Below are 19,670 nucleotides of genomic sequence, written 5' to 3'. Positions count from 1 at the left end.
CTTAGGGAATTCGATATGATAGTCAAAACCAAAGTGACTGAAATATTCTCACTTATCGTAGCATTTATCCAAAAGTATACGTGAGAAACAGTATTGTAAGAAATGTGGGTGGATAACAAGGTTATATTGTGTAAATATTATTAAGAAATTATTGGTTGCTAAACACACACACACACACACATATATATATATATATATATATATATATATATATATATATATATATATATGTATATCTATATATATATATATATATATATATATATATATATATATATGAAGAGTTTGTTTGCAAAAACCGATAAGTCAATTTTTGAAGATTTTGAAGTACAATCTCTGTCATAAAGTACAAAATAATACCTTTTAAATGATATATTGGTCACTACATATAAAGGTACATGTTTGAAGTTATGGTCAAAAGAAACCAAATTTTTCTTATTCTTCTCTGTATTTTTCTTGACCTTTAATCGCAAATATCTCCATTTGGCAAATATGGACTTATCGGTTTTTGTAAACAAACTCTTCATATATATATATATGTTCACAAGCCTTGGAAGAAGATCAAACAAAGTGTACTCGCACTCTCTCCACAAATAAATGTATTCTTATAACTCGCCTACTAGAAACTTTTATGAATAAGATCAAGAGACTGCGAAAGAGATGAGGCATTGGGTAATTTGTTCCAACATAATATTGTTTAACTGCTGTGAAATAGCTCCAGCTCTTTGAAGGGGAAATCCAGTTCAAATGTAAGTTAGTCTGATAAGAAAGAGTAAAATATTACGAGTTCAACGGTATAAATTTGATCAAAATCGGATAAAAAAATAAGAAAGTTATGACATTTTGAAGTTTCGCTATTTTGGGGGGAAACAGTTCTTGAACAGTCAATATGAATATGCAAATGGCAAAGTGAGCATGTCATTCCCTCACATCTTGCCATATAGTTTGTACATAAAATTGTGAAATTCCCAGATTTTCATTAAAACGTAATTATGCCCGAGGCTCAAATCCTCGTATATCTAACACTATTCTGAAGTTATTCAACCAGGAATAACGCCATGTTTCAGACGTCAATGACAGAAACAATGAATTTTCGTCATTTTCTTGTACACGATCAGTGGAAAATTGTGAAGGTATGACATGGTTTGCTCACTCAGCTGCATATTCATATCCACTGTACAAGAACTGTTTTCAGAAATTAGCAAAACTTCAAAATGTCATAACTTCCTTATTTTTCATCCGATTTCAGTCAAATTTTTACCGTTGAACTGTTTTCACTTTTTTATCAGACTAACTTATATTTGGACTGGATTTCCTCTTTAATAGTATACCGTCGTCTGATGTCAGACGGTGACGCGGGTAAAAATAAACCCTTAGGGTAGTTCCTTCCTTTTCACTTGATATTATTAATGATATAGATAGAGCATACGATGTTATTCACCAAGAGTAACAGCGGATAAAAAGAAAAAAAAAATCTGTAACGCTGGACGAATTACAATTTCTGCGACGAACCATGGATCATACTCGTCGAAAGGTTTTGGCGAATATACAGCGTGCCAATATCGGTGCAAAAAGTTTGATATTTCTTCTTATTTCCATTTTTTTTTTTGCTTTGTTTTCTACCATTAGAAATGACTACTCTCTTTAAGAGAAAATCCAGTCCAAATATAATTTAATCTGATAAAAAAAAGTAAAATCTTTTGAGTTCAACGGTAATAATTTGACTGGAATCAGATGAAAAATAAGGAAGTCATGACATTTTGAAGTGTTGCTAATTTCTGCATAACATTTCTCGTACAGTGGATATGAAGATGCAAATGAGTGAGCTAACCATGTCATACCCATACAATTTTCCATAGATCATATAAAAAAAATATGAAAATTCAATGTTTTTGTCATTGAAGTCTGAAACTTGATGTTATTCCTGGTTTAATAACTTCAGAATAGTGATCAGTTAGACATACAAGCTTTTTTATCGTCAGGGAATTATAACGTTTGAATGAAAAACTGGACATTTCAAAATTTTATGTACAAACTATATGATAAGTTGTGAGGTAATGACATACTCACTTTGCCATTTGCATGTTCATATTGAGTGTTCAAGAATTGTCTCCCCCCCCCAAAAAAAAAAAAAAAATAGCGAAATTTCAAAACGTCATAACTTCCTTATTTTTCATTCTCTTTCGATCAAATTTATACCGTTGAACTCGTAGTATTTTACTCTTTCGTATCAGACTAACTATTTGGACTGGATTTCCTCTTTAAGCTATAATTGTCTGCGCTTTGCCCTTTCACCTGCGATTTTTACTTTCTGTATATTACCTAAGACAACACGTTTTCCTTCCTCAAGCACTCTTGCGCTTTGAGTATCATCGATGCCTACAGTCTATTGAAAGAACTGAAAATCAACTAACGAAATGAAGGCATTGTGAAACAATGCTCACATCAGGCATGTGATTACGTCGACTATATCTAGAAAGGGAACCATGGCCATTATAATATGTTCTCCTTCTAATTTTGCAAAGTCCCCTTCGTACCGAACGAGCAGCATTATCTGCTGCATCCAAGTGGTCCCTGACGGGAAAGATGCGTGTGAAGAGTTCATTTATTTCATTTCCAACAGAAGATTGAATAACACTTTAACACATTTATCTATATGCATCATAATGCAAACAATTATGGCGTGGTATAGGGAGATGCAGGAGAGTTGAGCCACGTTTTCTTGTTCTTTTTTTAAAAATATCTCTTAATTAATCCCTGCTTCTAACAAGTGTTTCTTCACTATAAAAACATCGGTGTTAGATTTAACACCATGGGTGTTAAATCTAACACCAATCAAGTGTCAATAGAGGACCACACTGACAGGTGTTGAAAGTATTTTGTGATGGTGTTGAAAAGTGTTCACCTGACACTTCGTGGTGTTAATTTGACACTGTAGCTGGTGATATTCTGACACTGCGTTGGTGTTAATTCAATATTGACACCACATGGTGTTGAGTTGATATTGCTGGTGTTAATTTCAATGGTATAACACCCGCCCAGCTTCAATAAGGGACCACACCAACTGGTGTTACTGTGGTGTAAATGTTTTCACACCTTTTTTTTCCAAAATCAAGTACTTTATCGGAAAGTTCTTGATCGTTTTGTTAAAGTTCAAAATCAACAAGAAAAACAGTAACCAAGAAACTAGTCAAAAAATATTTTCATACATTGAAGTGACACCAGGAGGTGTTAATTTAACACCAAAAACGAGCACCGAAAATTTAACACCAGTTCGGTGTTTCATATTTAACACCGGACTTTTTGCAGTGTTACCAAACTGAAGTAAAATGATGAAGCTGTCTTGCACCCATGCAATTTCATTCTAGATAATTGCCTAAAAAAAAAAAAAATTGAAAAAAAAAAATCAAGTGGCTAAACTCTCCCGCAGTGTGACTAGAGTTGAGCCATGTCTTCAGGAGAGCTAAGCCAGCTTTGGAAGACATGTGACACTTGTTGGAAAGTTGAATCATAATGTAAACAGATAAAGATGAAATTCAATTCAATGGGCTCTAAAGTATCCAGATTGGTTTTTATCTTACATTGGCTCAACTCTCCTGTATTCACCTAATGAAGGAAAATACTCCTGATATACTGAATGTTATACTGTGACTTCTATGACCGTATCGAACTACGTTGTCAGAAATGGAAAAGGACTGCTGACACGCAGGGTTTCCAATTTGAAATCTCCTCATGAAAAGATAATAACTGAACTATCAAAACTGATGCAGATTGTCTCTTGATTTTAATTGGAAAGAAAAGGGAGACAATTTAACACACACAAACACACACACCACAACTATGAGGCAGTTCTCTTTAATATATGAAAGGATAAACGTGAAAATTGTAACAGGAAGTGATTAGAGAGGGCAGGGGAAAGGGCGAGGAAGGAAGAGGGGTTGAAAGGTCAATATCAACATACGCGAGGCATGAGAGTCACGAGCTCACCGAGACTGAAATATGAGATTTGATTAGATGAATATGATATTCCAACGGGGAGATAATTAGTACATAAAATTAGGGATACTTCTGATATAATTATGAACCTATTGAAAAACAAACTCGATTCAAACGTAAAGTATTATGACTTTGAAGCTCATGTTAATGCTATTATCGAGAGATTTGATAAAATTGGTCCCAGAGACAACGACAAGGGGACTTCAGTGGATTGCCGGGTAGGTTATGAATTAATTTTTCTTAAAGGGCATGGCTAGTAACTGATCAGTGGGAATCAGTGGGAATGCTGGGGATGATTGTTCCAATTCGTGCGGGATTCATTTAAGAGTATATCATATATCTATTGTTGTGTGAAAATTATTTGCTTCAGAACTGTCTCATATTCAAGTAATGTGCAGTTTAATACCCGTCACTGTACAGGCATGCTAGCCTGGAAACATTCAAGGAGCTCTTTCTGAGTAATAAAAATACAGATCAATGCTGTGATGAAATACATGACTGTTCTGTAATTCAAATCCTAAGCACGCATGTATCGTACCTGCATGTGGGAGGCATGACCTGAAGTGAATGAGGCATACTGTTTTGATTATACCTCTTGCTGAAATACACCCCTATATTGCACTCGATGTGTTAACTAATAGTTTAGTACTCTGCATATTCACAAGCACTGCTGACTGGGAAATTATTGCTATGCAATACACATAAAATGACATTAATGAATTAATTGTTATATCAGCAAAGGCCTTAGCCTCACTACTTTGTCGTAAACAAGCGAACATACGTGATGTTGTCCTTACTTGCATGACGAGAACACGCAATTTTGAATTGGGCCGTCGGCTGTTCGTCGAAGTGAGCTTAGCCCTCCAGTTCTGTTTTTTTTTTTTTTTTTTTGTATAAGTCTATTTAATTTAGAGCATTAATGTGCAGAGTGTGTGTGTATTATGTTTGGAGTCATAAAGTGTAACAGTGAATGGATTGTTTTCCTTCTCCATTTTTATTTCTTTATCCTTTTCATTGATTCAAAATGACTTGTCTTTACTCAAATCTTTCATTCTCCCATAGCTACCTTGACATGAAATTTGTACACCTCTGCCTCTCTCTCTTCCCCTTTCGTCCTTTCTCTCTCTCTCTCTCTCTCTCACTCTCTCTACCCATTATCATATTTCTATATACACAATACAAACAAACTTATAACCTTTTTACACTAGCGCTTCTTTGTTTAAATGCTCGATGCTTCCAAGGCTGCAACTTCCAAGACAGTTCATGTTACTTATTGGCAAGCGGGCAGGCCATCGACCTTCTCCATTTTGGTTTATTTCACGTTTTTCTTCCCCAGCCACAGCCCTTGTCAGTTATTCTGGCTGCAAATCATGAGATATCCAGTAGATGCCACAATAAGGTATGGGTTGGGCTGCAAGAAGAGATCGAGGAGACTGTGGACAGGAAGACTGATGGAATTAAGTTGCTGCCTAAATTAGGGAGCCTTATAGATTTGCGGCGCGGACGTTTGAGACTAGTGTTTTGGACGTTCTCCTCTCTCACTGCGTCATGCCGAAAAGTAGCTTTAAATTGCGCGGAGGCGCAACCTGTAAAAAAAAAAAAATAATAATAAATGGCGCCCCCATATGATCGCTGCATCAAGCAGCTCCCTGTGTCGTGAGTGGACGTAAAAATAGCCCAGAACGCGTTGTCAAAACTCAGACGACGCAAGCTCTAAATAGATCGAGTTTGATAAGCAATTTCGCGCATCCTCAGAACAGGTTTTTTCCCCTCCGAACGTCCCCGTCGGAAAATCTGACACCTTGGGAGTGAGAACAGGCGAGAAAAGGTGTTTTGTCTGCAGAAGGTGACAATGTACACGTATAACAGTAAAAAAAAAAAAAAAAAAAAAAAAAAAAAAAAAAAAAAAAAAAAAAAATTAATTAAATTTAAAAAAAATACACGAGGGAAGGACAGGTAGCAGGCCAGTTGGGGTTTCTACGTCCCCTTAAACGTTCATTTTGAATTAATATGAAAGTCTCCACTTACGTTTTTTCTAAAAAGTTTCCAAATTTGGCACCCACAGTGAGCACCAGGATAGCAGGAGGGTAAGATACCTGCCCCATCCAAAATTCTTCCCCTGCCGGGTCGTTCCCCCCCCCCTTTTTCCGCTCGAAAATGCACCCCATCCCCCCCCCCCCCACACACACACACATACACATATAAAATGTCGTGTACGGCCAAACCCTTCCACGCTCGGTCGCTTCACTTCTTCTCAATGGTCCACTATTTAACATTTTCATTTTCAACCCCCCCCCCCCCCCCTCGAAAATCTTATACTTACCTACTGGGGGTTACAAAACCAGTTTCAGACATGGGAACAAGCGTAAGCAAGGAACCATTGTAATTGAATGCTCTCGAGAAAGCGATTACTTCAAATAGTGGTATATAGAAAGGCGACAGAGTTTGACATCACGACTCAAATAGAACAGCTAATTGAAAAGACACAAAACATTTTGTATTAAAAGGTGAAACAAGGGCAAACACAGAAAATTGTTTCATTTCATTTCAGTTAAAAAAAACAGTTGTTTATTCACGAATTTATTTTAGGAAAGCTGAAATACATAAATGACACAACATAGTTAATAGAACATATTCATGCAATAGACTTTACTAAACAATTATCACTTTATATAAGAATATAGACACATATACAACGCCCCGACACTAACCACACAATACATTTAAAGACAAGATGACACACTATGATCTTACTTGATCAGAGACCATCTTCCGGAAGATGGTCCCCTGCATATCCAATTTCATACGTTATTGTATATAATTGTATGCTATACATTAGATAATGAAACAGTAGAACTACAATATTCAGATTCCTGCTTTGATTTTGCCTCTATTATAAGTATTTACAGTGCTTTCCAGTCGTAACGAAGTCATCGGGACCGGCAGTTTTCTTTAGTTATATCGAGATTTCGTTGTTCCTGAACAAATACAGCATAATATGATGAAAACACGCAAGCCATGAGTACAAGGTATGTTGTTTATCAAATAGTAATCATACGAGAAAAACCAATGTTAAATGCAGTACCATTTTATTAATTTCTATTAAATCTTACATTTAAAAGAGAGCATAAAAAAGTTTAATTGTATTTTCATGCTAACTTTAATACAAGACTTCTTTTAAATTGAATGCACCTTTTTGGAACATGGTTGCCTTTTCACGAATTTGAATGACCGACGACATTCCGTCGCCGCTTGAAATGAATTTGAACGCTCATTGCTGATATTCGTGCTCCTATCTTGAATTTTACTGACGCATATAAACAAGTGATTGCTCCGATATTTAATTTGAAGAACGGGATTTGATATGATTTGCTGATTCAGTGCTGCGAGCGTGGAATGCATAAAATTCAAAGCTCGGAATAGGAACTTGGAAGACAAAATTTACCTGGAAAACCTATAGTATAAGTTCCAATAACATTAAATGTGAACACTCTTGAAGCAATTATATTTTACAAACATGGTAACGCCTGGAAATCATGAAAGTAAATTTACCTATAAAACAGGTGGTGAGAGGGGTAACAGTATTACATTTAGTGGTTCAAGTGAAACCTTGATAAAACTGTACAAAGTGAATATAATGTGAATGTATAAGGAATATAATATACTGTACAAAGTTGATACACATGTGTATAACCTTTTTTAACGATTTGCTCTGCAGCGTGTATGAGTGCACTGACAATGTTATTGCGTATTGCGTATGCATTATCATGTGTGTGTCTCATGTCCTCATAAACAGGAGATAATTAGTTTCAAACCGATGGGGCAATTTGAACACTTTTATACTCTGGAAGAATTTATATCAATAATCAATGAGCTTTGGTTGAAAAGATGATTAGATTAAGAGTTGAAGACTTAGAAGATTTCTTTTTTATTCTGTAACTATGAATATTATGATTATGATATTTTTCTCTCAAATACACACTCACACGCAGTTAGAACACTCAAAAGTGTGCCCGGTGACGTCAATATGTTTAAAAAACCAGCTTCATTCAAATTAAATAACGAAACAGTAGGACTACGATATTCAGATTCCTGCTTTGATTTTGCCTCCATTATTAGTTACTACAGTACACTCCCGTTGTAACGAAGTCCTCGGGACCGGCAGTTTTCTTTCCTTGTATCGAGATTTCGTTGTTTTCGTACAAAGATCGCATAATAGATTTTATGATGAAAACACCCAAACCATCCGTATACTGCATATTGTTTATTGAATGACAATCATACATGAAAAAGCAATGTTAAAAGCGGTGCTATTTTCTTAATTTTGTCTACATTTTACATTTAAAAGAGAGCATAATGATGTTTGCACTTTTCTTTCATGCTTAGTTAAAAAGATAAAAAAAAAAAACATGTATGACAGTGATTTCGAAGATTTCCGTTATATACGGCTCGTTATTCCAAATGTAGGTTATTTCAAATGTTCGTTATGCCAAAAGCTCATTATTCGGAAGACTCGCTATTCCAAAGATATGCCGAAGGCTTGTTACTCCAAAAAAAAAAATAAGATAAGGTTTGTTACACCAAAGGTGCGTTATTCTGAATGTCCGTTATTCCGAAAGTTCGTAATTTCGAAAGTGAAATAGGTCTATGGTTTGTTATTCCGAAGGTTAATTAATCCGGAATTAAAATAAGGTTCGTTCAACCCAATTTTGTTAATTCGAAAAAGTTTTGGCTTTTGTAATTCATAAGGGTTTTTTTTTTTAACTATACTCACCTTTTTTTTTCTGTTTCGGATTGAAAACCCTTATTTCATTTTCCAATTAATAAACGTTCAGAATAACAAAGATTCCAATCAGGTCTGGATTATCGAACCTTCGTAGGAACGAACCTTAATTCATTTCGGATTGACGTACCTCAGGAAGAACGAACATTAGGAGTAACGCCAAATAAAATACAATGTTCGTCAAAATGAACCCATTTCATTTTCGGATCAAGGATATAGGTATACATACATACATACATACATACATACATATACGTAACTTATGTGTTTCGAAATACCTTCGGAATAACGAACCTAATTTCATTTTGGATAATGTATAATGTAAATTCTCCTCTAAAATGATGTGTAACACTGGAAGCGAACCCAGAAGGATTTCTATTTCAAAACACGGAAATGTGAAGCGTTACTTCACCCATGCAGAGATGCTCTGTAAATGTTTATTAAACAATGTAATTTCGTGAGCGATCCGCATTTCACTATAACGGTGCGCATTTCTTTTGGTTTTTTTTTTATCAATTGCTCTCAGAAATAACTTCGTTTTAACAAAAATGTCATTATAAGAGTGTTTGTTGTCAAAGAACATGCCCCATAGCCTTTAATTATGTTCATTTTGGGACCTGGATTTTTACTTCCTTGTAACGAAATTTTATTTTAACCGTGTTCGTTGTAACGGAAGTGCACTTGCTGTATTGCCCACGCTTTTATCAAAATATTTGGTACGTAAGACCGATTCAAACCCTGGCATGAATTTCATGATAAGTATACATCAACGTTAGCAACACGACTACTTCACTTTTTCTTGAACAAAAAGCATTCTTGCATCTCATACAGGTTTTCCAAGTACTGACATCACTGGACAAGGGGAATCTCGGCAAAGCTGTTGCTACAAGCGTTTTTGATGGAATTAGAAATCATTTCCATTTTCTTCTAGGTTTCCGTCCGACATAACTATCCGATATCATATCAATAGGCCAATTGGTAGATGTATGTACGAATGTTCCATACTTGCATCTGAAATGATATTTCAAATTGTCTTCTTTGGCCAAGATTCTCTCTTTTTTTTTTTTTTTTTTTTTTTTTGGTCAGTCATTATGGTTGCAGTTAATGGTTTGTAATCATTCACAGAACAAAATACTGTTTGAGATATCAAAGTGAAAAATATCTATTACATTTACTTTAAGGACACTTGATAAAAAAAAAATAATAATCAGTTTGTCAAGAAAGGTTATTTCACATTCGAAACGAAATAACTGCTGTTAGTATGAATTCCCACATATGGCACCCTAGGCAGAATATGAAATAAATACAACAAAATAGTTTGGCAGTAACAACGGTAGTATAATCAATGGAACATTGACAGCTTAGAAAGGCGAAAAGAAATATCGACCTCAAAATTTATTCAAATTGAAATTCGAGCCCGGTGCCTGCCATTTCCTTGGCGTAGAGTTCGTCAAACCGGCGGTTCTGGTTAACTGTGAAATAATTCTTCCAGTCACCGATGGCACCTAACGAGATGTATAGGAGAATGATTATATATTAAAGAAGATTATTATCACATCCTTTGAACAATGTCACGCACAACATAGAAAAATCAAGAAATATTTCTTGCAAGCGTCCATTACTAGGTCTGCACGAAATTTATCTTTATTATTAATGTATAGGAATATCAACTTTTTTTTCTAGGGTGAGTAGCACCTTAAATACTTCTGCTTCTAGACATTTACTATTTCAATACACTGCATTTCAGTTTATCATGCTCTAGACAGGGCGACACTAAAGTCTCGGCAGAGATAATTTCTATCATATTTATCTGTAGAAACTAAGGTTTTCTTTCCGGTGTAACATTTCTTATCGAAAAAGAGCATTACTCTTAAGACAATTTATTTCAGGATACCAGTTAATAATGAACCCTCGTACATTGCGTAGTGGTCTGTAAGACCACTAAGCAATGTAGTCTGACCAATTCGGCGAATTGAAAACTACTATTTTTTTTTTAAAGGCACTTGAATAGAAAAATTGCCACCACATCACGACAGCCATTGCATACCTTTCCTCATAAATGACGATCCACTTTTAATGGGGTTTTCATTATCCGCCAGAGCATATGTGCTGATGACTGAGTCAGGATTGGCACTCTTGCTCTTCTTCATCGCCCTGAAGGTGGAGGCCTCAACGATTCGGTCTATGACGTCATCAGAGAAGGATTTCCCCATGAAGCTGGCCACCTGCTCTACTGCCCCACGATGATCCTAAGATTGCAATAATGTGTTATTGTAGCAACACTCCTGCACATAAAACCAGATATTTCATCTATGTCCAGATACGAACTGGTTCTATCAGCAGGTGAGTAGGCGCTACATTTCCACGGCGCTGTTTCTCAGGGAAGAGTAAAAAAAAAAAACCAATAATACAGGTTGTAATAATAATCCTTTGGACTGCCTTCATCCTTAATGCTACCATGGAGCTAGTTCTTTAAAACATAAGCATGAGAGAGTGGAGATTTCAAGGGGGGAATGTTTTTTTCAATTTAGCGTTCTCGTACAACTCTTCGTTTTTTTCCTTTTAACTTGCTTGTTAATCGTGGACAATTAAATATATGGAGGACCTGCCAGACGGGCTTCCAAAACAAAGTTATTCACTAATCCTTATAATTTCTTTTGTATATGCTACTGGTGTAGGTTGAACTTCGGATGTTATCCGTGTTATTTGTGTTGTTCTTGTTTTTCAACCCGTGTGACTTAACCTAGTTTTCCTCACAACCATTACACACTCACAATACATTACATATAACAATACTGTGGTATATCTGATATATTATGTTTTGAAACAAAATAAAAGTGCAGTTCTCTGTACTTGCTGAGGGTAAGATTATTTTCGTTTAGAAGCACAAATATGTATGTTTCAATGAATTTTAACTTTGATACACCCATTTTCTGCTGATATGTCATACTCAATACGGGCTGTATCTCAAAGGCACAATGCTTCCCTCTTTCATTGTACATTATCGTTATCTTTTTAAGGACAGAAATAATGTCTCCAAGGGATCATGAAATGTTTATCTTGGAACATTGAATACGTCAAATGTTGGATGATTGTCAAATGGACTCGAATTGTGCCGAGGCAAAATATAAATCGAATAAAGACAACTGGGTTGTATTGCTTCCTTCCATTCCATTCCATTCCATTCCATGCCATTTCTTCCTCTGTAATCACATCATACCTTTTTCATGTCCTCGTACTTCAAGAAGAGCACGTTAGGGTGATTTCTTCTTCTCCACCAAGGTAGGACGTTCTCAAACCAGGATCCGACTATCGCTAAAACAATAATAATAATGATGATGATGATAATAATAATAATAATAATAATAATAATAATAATAAATCAATTACAACGTGACATTTACCATCAAATTATTTACAACCCCTATCATGAAAACCATCATTTTACTCACACTACTCAAATGTTGCAAAATGCATTGAAGTGTCCAGCCAAAGATTGTTTCACAATTGCAGTGCTCAGCATGATGTAATGTTATGGACATTTTACATGCTATTAAATCAACAACTTAGATTAGCTATCAAGTGTCAAATAATTATCCTAAAACTACATAGATAGCATAAGCATAAACAAAATCTTTGGTGATTCTTAATTTCTTAAAGATAACATAGCTTGTTTCAATATGAGTTCTTGGTTTTTTTTTTTCACTTTTGAGGGTATTGGGAGACACGGAATTTCCCGAGTACTGTAGTGCATTATACAGGCGCCTTATCCAACAAAGGCTGAGACAAACGACAACTGGCATTTCATCAACAATGGTTGTTATCATTATTATTTTCTTATCTTTTTTTTTATAAATGTGACCGTGCACCACAAAGCGAACAAAAAGTCGCACACAGTGATTTTGTGTGAAGACTGAAAATATAGGTGAAATGGGTCAACCTAACCAGCCTTGAGTTTTTCATGTTTTCTGAAAGAGCAAGTGAAGGGTTTGTTTGCAAAAACCGATAAGTCCATATTTGCCAAATGGAGATATTTGCGATTAAAGGTCAAGAAAAATAAAGAGAATATTAAGAAAATTTGTGCTTCTTTTGACCATAACTTCCAAAATGTACCTTTATATGTAGTGACCAATATATCATTTAAGAGGTATTATTTTGTACTTTATTACAGAGACCGTACTTCAAAATCTTCAAAAATGGACTTATCGGTTTTTGCAAACAAACTCTTAAAGTATTTTTCTATATTATATTAAAGTTTGGGATCATAAAACAAAAAAGGAACTTGTGTTTTCAGCAGTTTTTCTCGAATGCTTTTTGGTGGAATAGTGTGATTAGTTGATTCTCATAGAACCCTCTTCCCATTTCTCAAAAACCCTGTCCACACACTTCACTTTCAACTTTTGAAAGAATGACACTACTGCATTGAAAGTTGGTATTTATCATGTACAGAATGCGCTAATGAAGCATGCTCAATTTCAATTTAATCTGATAATCCCTTCATTGTTGTTGCTCCAGTGGTCAACATCCTGTTTTTTGTTCAATTCATCCCACAGCTAGCGTAGCTTGGTAAAGATTAAGCGCTTGAATACACCCTGTACTTCAGAGCCTGTTTCCTCAGTTCACACTTTCCAGAGTGTGTCCTTTCTTTCCAATATTTAGAAAGGTTAGGAGAGTCCATTTGAATCGAGTTACATCATTTTAAAGCTTAGAATCTGCTCTTTCAGAATCTACTCTTAACTAAAAATCCATGTCTGGCGACTTTTTGTTTGTTTTGTGATGCAGGGTCACAAATGGAAGCAAAAAGTAAGGGTATATACACCAAAACATAGGAATTTGCAAACCCCCAATGTTTGAATATCCCCATATATATATATATATATATATATATATATATGTTAGTAGAAATGACTATTATTGAATACAAAAATTGATACAAAAATTCCTTCTTTTTTGTACATTATCTGTACGTATTAAAAACTCCCGACTTTCTAGAAGAACGATCGTAAGGCTATCATCTTGAATTTCCTGTTGGAAGCATATTTTACACTTCCCGCCGTTTGCATGTTATTGATTTCATGCGGGTATATTCTGGTGTACGTCTCGGGTATATTTCTGGTGTACGTCTAACTCGTAGACGTAACGTCACTAACTTCTTCCAGCGATGTACTCCTCAAAGAAGACGTCCCAAGTCTCGTAGGACGGCAGATACCGAATCAAGGGAGAGAAGTGGTAGAGAGACACTGCGGCGTCCTTTGGATTCCTTGCCACGTAGATGACCTTAACTTTGGGGTCGTCGGATCTGATAGCCATCGGCAGCCAGTCGGGAGGACAGTGGGTCTTTAAAATCCGTGGGGATGGCATGTCTTTCGCATAGTCAGAAATTAGCGGTGCATTGTTCAGCTTGGGCAATGAATAGTCAATAGAAAAATGACTGGAATATTATTTTTTCACTTATCACAACATTAATCCGAAAGTATGCAAAAAATATTGTTTATAAGAAATGTGGATGGATAAGAAGAAAGTCATATATATATATATATATATATATATATAATATATATACATGTTTATACATATATGTATATCATATACATATACAGTTGTATATATAATTATATATGTGTGTGTAATGAAGTATTGGTTGCTAAATACACATATGTGCACAAGACTTGGAGGAAGATCGCCTACTTACAAGCTATAGTGATTTGATGAATAAGATCAAGAGAGAGCAAAAGAAAAGAGAGGCGTTGGGTATTTGTTTGGACATATCGTGTAACTGCCGTGAACTAGCTCCTGCTCAGGGCTGGTAAAATAAACCCCAAGCTAGTTCTTTCTCTTACAGATCGAGCATACTGTCTTATTGATCGAGAGTAACGAAGGGAGAAAAAGCCTCTGTAAACCTGGACAGATTACTCTCAATTTATTCACACGAGCAAAAGACCAAACTCAACGGAAGGTTTTAACAAATCTACATCGTGCATATATCAATGACAAATGTTTGACATTCCTTCTTGATTCCTTCTTCTTTTTTTTTTTTTGAATTTCGTTTTATACCATTAGAAATTTTGACTCTCCAAAAAGTATAATTGTATGTACTTTGTCTTGTCTCCTGTGATTTCACTTTTCTGTCATGTCCGTAGAAAACACGTTTTCCTTGCTCATATACAAGTGTGTTATTAGCATCTGTGATGCCTTAGATGCAAAGAACTGAAAATCAGCCAACGAAATTAAAGCATTGTAAAACAATACTCACATCAGAGCGTGTGGTTACGTCGACCATATCTAGATAGGGAACTTTGGCCATTGTACTTTCTCCTTCCAATTTCGTAACGTCCCCTTCGAACCGAACGAGCAACATTATCTGCTGCGTCCAAGTGGTACCTGACGGGAAAAATGTGTGTGAAGAGATCATTCATTTCATTTACAACGAAAAATGCAATAACACTATAAAGTATTAACCTATAGCCCTATACGTTATAATTCAAAATCAATACGACGCAGTAAGGAGATGCAGGAAAGTCACGCCACTTTTTGTCCTATTTTTGGAAATATTTCCTGATTAATCCCTGCTTATATAACAAGTGGTTGTTACCAAATTGAAGTACAATTATAAAGATGTCTTGTACCTATGAAATTTTGTTCTATATCATTGCGTCATTCAAACACACACACACACACACACAAAACAACTCTTCTTTTTAAAAAAAAAGTCAAGTGGCTAAACACTCCCGCAGTGTGAGAAGAGTGCAGCCATGTCTTCAGGAGAGCTGAGCCAGCTTTGGAAGACTCGTGCCACTTGTTTGGGAGTTGAACCATGATGAAAACAGATAAAATTAAGTTCAAAAATGAGTTTACGATATAAGCCAAAAAATAAATCTTAGCTAACAAAATTGGTTTTATCTTATATTCACGTAGAGGAACATCTGAAATTTCAGGAGTTCAAACACTCCTTGTATGTACTTTATCAAAACCCCTAATAAAAAATCACTCAAATACACTGGCGTTTTGCTTTATAATGACATTTTTCAAAGGGATTTCATAACGTTTACTCATCACCTTCATTAGAATACTTAGATAGAATATTTCCTTGCAACCTGAACGTTGGAAAGTAACACGGCACCATTATTTTAGAAACATATCAAAAAATGTTAAGGTAAATGATATTTCTGTAATGTAACACACACATATTTTCTTTTCAGAGTGCTTATGCTTTATATCAACCCCTGTCTAATTAATATGCATGACACGTGAATACAAACTACAAGCAAGTAATGTAAGATAAACAAAAAATCATGTACTTTGTGAGAATAAAATCTATTCTTTCTCCCAACTAAGGTACAACAATGTCCTAGTGTCATTAAAGCAGGAAGAAGTCCTTTTTTTGTCCAAGAATGTGTATACACTGTTTGCATACATTTGTGAAAAACCAAAGACTATCAAAAGGATGGTATGGTTGTGATTGAGATGGACTTCAGGTTTCCAACTTTTTTCGTGAGATAAAGACAAACCTCTTATGAAATTAAAGCACATACAATTCTAAAAGGAATTCAGAGTTTATTTGATGAAAACTTATTTTGAAATGGCTGAGATATCCAAAAACAAAGAAGTCCCAATAAAAGATGGGACCCACCTCTTATCAGGCCCTCCGTTTTTTCTTTTTTTTTTCTTTTGTTTTTAAATCTCAGCCACTTCAAAACCAATTTTCATGATATAAATTTTAAATTCCTCTTAGGTTCGTATGCTTTTTCATATTTAATAAGTGGTTTCCAGATAATTATTCTGCGTAAAGTTAAAATCTGAATCCTGCAACTCAACCAAAACTATACTATCCATTCAAATATATAATTACACCACGATTCATGCCATTAGGGATTTGCTAATACTTCCTTTGGAGACCTTGTAATTCACGATCTCTTAATGGACATTTTCACAGTCGAAACGAATGTTAAAATCATAGACCCCTAGGCGTGATGCAGCATGTGTTTGTGGATGAAAATTAACTTCTATAAGGTTAGTTACTCTTTTTTCATGTGTGTTGGATCTAAATTTCAAGCAGAGTATAATTGGATATTTTCGCAGTGTCAGGGGCCACTACTCTGACAAGGCAAGCTATTGATGTTTAATGAGATTTTCAATAAAACTAATTTCCGTAATTCATTTTCATTTATGTTTTTATTCATTTTTCTTCAAAGCAAACGCATGGAGTACATCCGTTAAGCTCCCCCGTTATATTTTCGTTCATTGTTTTTTTTTTTGTCATGGCGCTCTGAAATAAAATATAAAATCACAAAAATTTTTACCTCAATTGAGCCATGCAGTCAGAGGAGAGTTGAGGAAATGGTTCAACTCTCCTCTGACCTCACGGCTCAATTGTCTTGAATGTGGCCATTTTGAAATTTTCCTACACCTATCAAAATCAGCAAATCAAGCATCCATCAAATTTATCAAAAATGAAGATTACAATGGGAAGTCGATTACACATAAATAACCATTAAGTAATTTTCTGAAACCAATAAACTGTTATATTCGTCATGTGGCCTGAAACTCAGAAATTTACTTTTTGCTGTCTTTTGATGTTTTACGACCTGTGTCTTTGTTGTGCTGTAGGTCCTCGTCAGCTTGCTTGTGCTAAAGTGACAGTGGTGTTAAAAAGCATTACCAGCAAAGGGCACGAGTGCCTGCGCCTGTGAACTCTAAATACAAGTTTGAGGGGGTGGCTCAACTCCCCTTATACTCTCTTGCATCTTCCTTTACCCTTTGTGCGCCACGTTTATTTCCTGTCCATTCATTAATTTCGTGTGTGAACTTTGTGCACATTTTACTCATTGGCAGGGAAGGTCTAATGAATAAAAATACTATAAACAGTAATGCTAGTATATGCTGTGACTTCTAAGACTTCTGAGGAATTAACCTTTGGCAAGCAGGGCTTGCAATTGGCAGTCCCCTCATAAGCGATAGATAATACATTGTAACCGAACTCTCAAAACAAATACAGATTGCCTATTGTGAAAAGAGAAGGAAGACAGATAAACACACACACACATACAGACACAGATACCACAAACAATCTTGAGGCAGTTCTCTTTGATACAGAAAAGGATAATCGTGGAAATAGTAACAGAAATAGGTTACAGAAGGCAGGGGAAAGGACGAGGAAGGAAGAGGGGTTGAAAGGTCAATACCAACATACTCGAGAGGCACGAGCTCACAGAGACTCAAATATGCGATTTTTTTTAAGATGAATATTTTATTCTAATGGGGAGATTATTAGTTCATAAAATTAGGTCTTATAGGGATACTTGTGATATAATATATATTATACGTATAAAGTTTTAAGACTTTAAGTTAATGTTATGCTATCATCGAGAGAATTCCAAAATTTAGGGCAAGAGAATGTAGGTGATTAAAGATTTGATCAAAATGATGCCAGAGACAACGGCAAGTGGATTTCATTGGATTGCTGAATAAGTTATGAATGGACTTTCTTTTAACGAACATAGAATCCAACACGAGAGGGAGAGAATGGTAATATCGCACATAGCTTGCTCTAAGTGCATACAGTATACAAATCGTTCTTTCTGAAATAGAACATCAGTTTGGCACCTCTATGATTTATTACAAATAATGCCAGGAGCTCTTTTGTACAAGAATAATTTTCTTTCAATATACGAGGAGTATGTGTTTTACAAGTTTAGAATTCAATATACGAGGAGTATGTGTTTTCCAAGTTTAGTATGCCATAGTTTAAGAAGGGCAAAATCAAAGGTGAAGGTCAGAGCGATTGTCGATTACAGAGGACTGTTTGTAGTCCTCATTATTGGCTTAATTCTGAGCAAAATGCTCTTTGATGGGCTTTACAGATAAGTGCCTGCACTGAATTTGTTAACAGAATTAAGAAAAGAAATACAGCTCGAAATAGATTATATTGGTATCTGGTAAACATTAGCCGAGGTTAGTAATACAAAAAGAGTATCAAACTCACCTGACTTCACATAAGTTACGACAAACGTGTCATCAGGCCGTACTTCGAAATTTTCCAATGCCACTAAAGCGCGACGGGGCATGTGATTTGGCATAATCACTCCACGATATTCGTGACATTTCTCCTTTACACAGGCAGGAACTTCAGACGAGAAGATGGGCTGGTCACTTTCAGGAGCTCTTTCTGAGTAATAAAAACACAGAGCAATGCCATGATGAAATACATGACTTTTCTGTAATTCAAATCCTAAGCACGCATGTATCGTAACCCTACATGTTGAGAGGCATGACCGGAACTTAATGACGTATACAGCTTTGATTATATTTCTTGCTGAAAGACACCCCTATACCACACTCGATGAATTACACAATAGTTTATAATCTCTGCGTATTCTAAGTAAGGCTGTTGCAATTCACAAACGAAAACGAAAAAGCAATTATATCAGCAAAGGCCTTAGCCTAGTTACTTTGTCGTAAACACGCGAACGTGATGTTGTTCTTACTTGCATGGCGAGAACACGCCATTTTGAATTGGGCCGTCGGCTGTACGTCGTTAGCCCTACGTCTAAGCGTCTATTCACTTTAGAGCGTTAGTGTGCGGAGTGTGTGGCTGTGTCATGTTTGGGGTTATGAAGTTTCAACGTGATTGGATTGTAGCTCTTCTCCATTTTTATTCCTTTATCCTTTTTTCATGGGTTCAAAAATGACTTGTCTTTACTCAAATCTTTCATTCGCTGTTATACACGTCTCCCTCCTTTTCCCCTCCCTCTCGATCCTCCCCCCCCCCCCCCTTTTCTCTCTGGAAAGCCGATTTATTTACTAGAAAACGTAAAATCACTAACTATTCGGTCAGTTAACTGTACTGTCGGAGTATTATGTTGTTTGTTTGTGTGGTGTTTTTTTTTGGGGG

At 35.7% G+C, this 19,670-nt stretch overlaps 1 protein-coding gene across 1 annotated transcript; it reads right to left on the bottom strand.

Annotated features, from left to right (window-relative positions):
- Window positions 1-10,174: 10,174 nt before the first annotated feature.
- On the bottom strand, window positions 10,175-19,285 carry LOC140243493 (sulfotransferase 1A1-like). Its single transcript, XM_072323165.1, has 7 exons — window positions 19,264-19,285; window positions 18,762-18,944; window positions 15,033-15,160; window positions 13,930-14,179; window positions 12,000-12,094; window positions 10,827-11,028; window positions 10,175-10,284 (listed from the first exon to the last, which is right to left on the bottom strand). The coding sequence occupies exons 1-7, from the start codon at window positions 19,283-19,285 to the stop codon at window positions 10,175-10,177; spliced, it is 990 nt and encodes a 329-aa protein (XP_072179266.1).
- Window positions 19,286-19,670: the final 385 nt, after the last annotated feature.

The sequence above is a fragment of the Diadema setosum genome, chromosome 20 (genome assembly GCF_964275005.1).
Source record: "Diadema setosum chromosome 20, eeDiaSeto1, whole genome shotgun sequence".
In the NCBI taxonomy this organism is placed as follows: Eukaryota; Metazoa; Echinodermata; class Echinoidea; order Diadematoida; family Diadematidae; genus Diadema; species Diadema setosum.
This window is presented reverse-complemented; position numbering and strand designations above follow the sequence as displayed.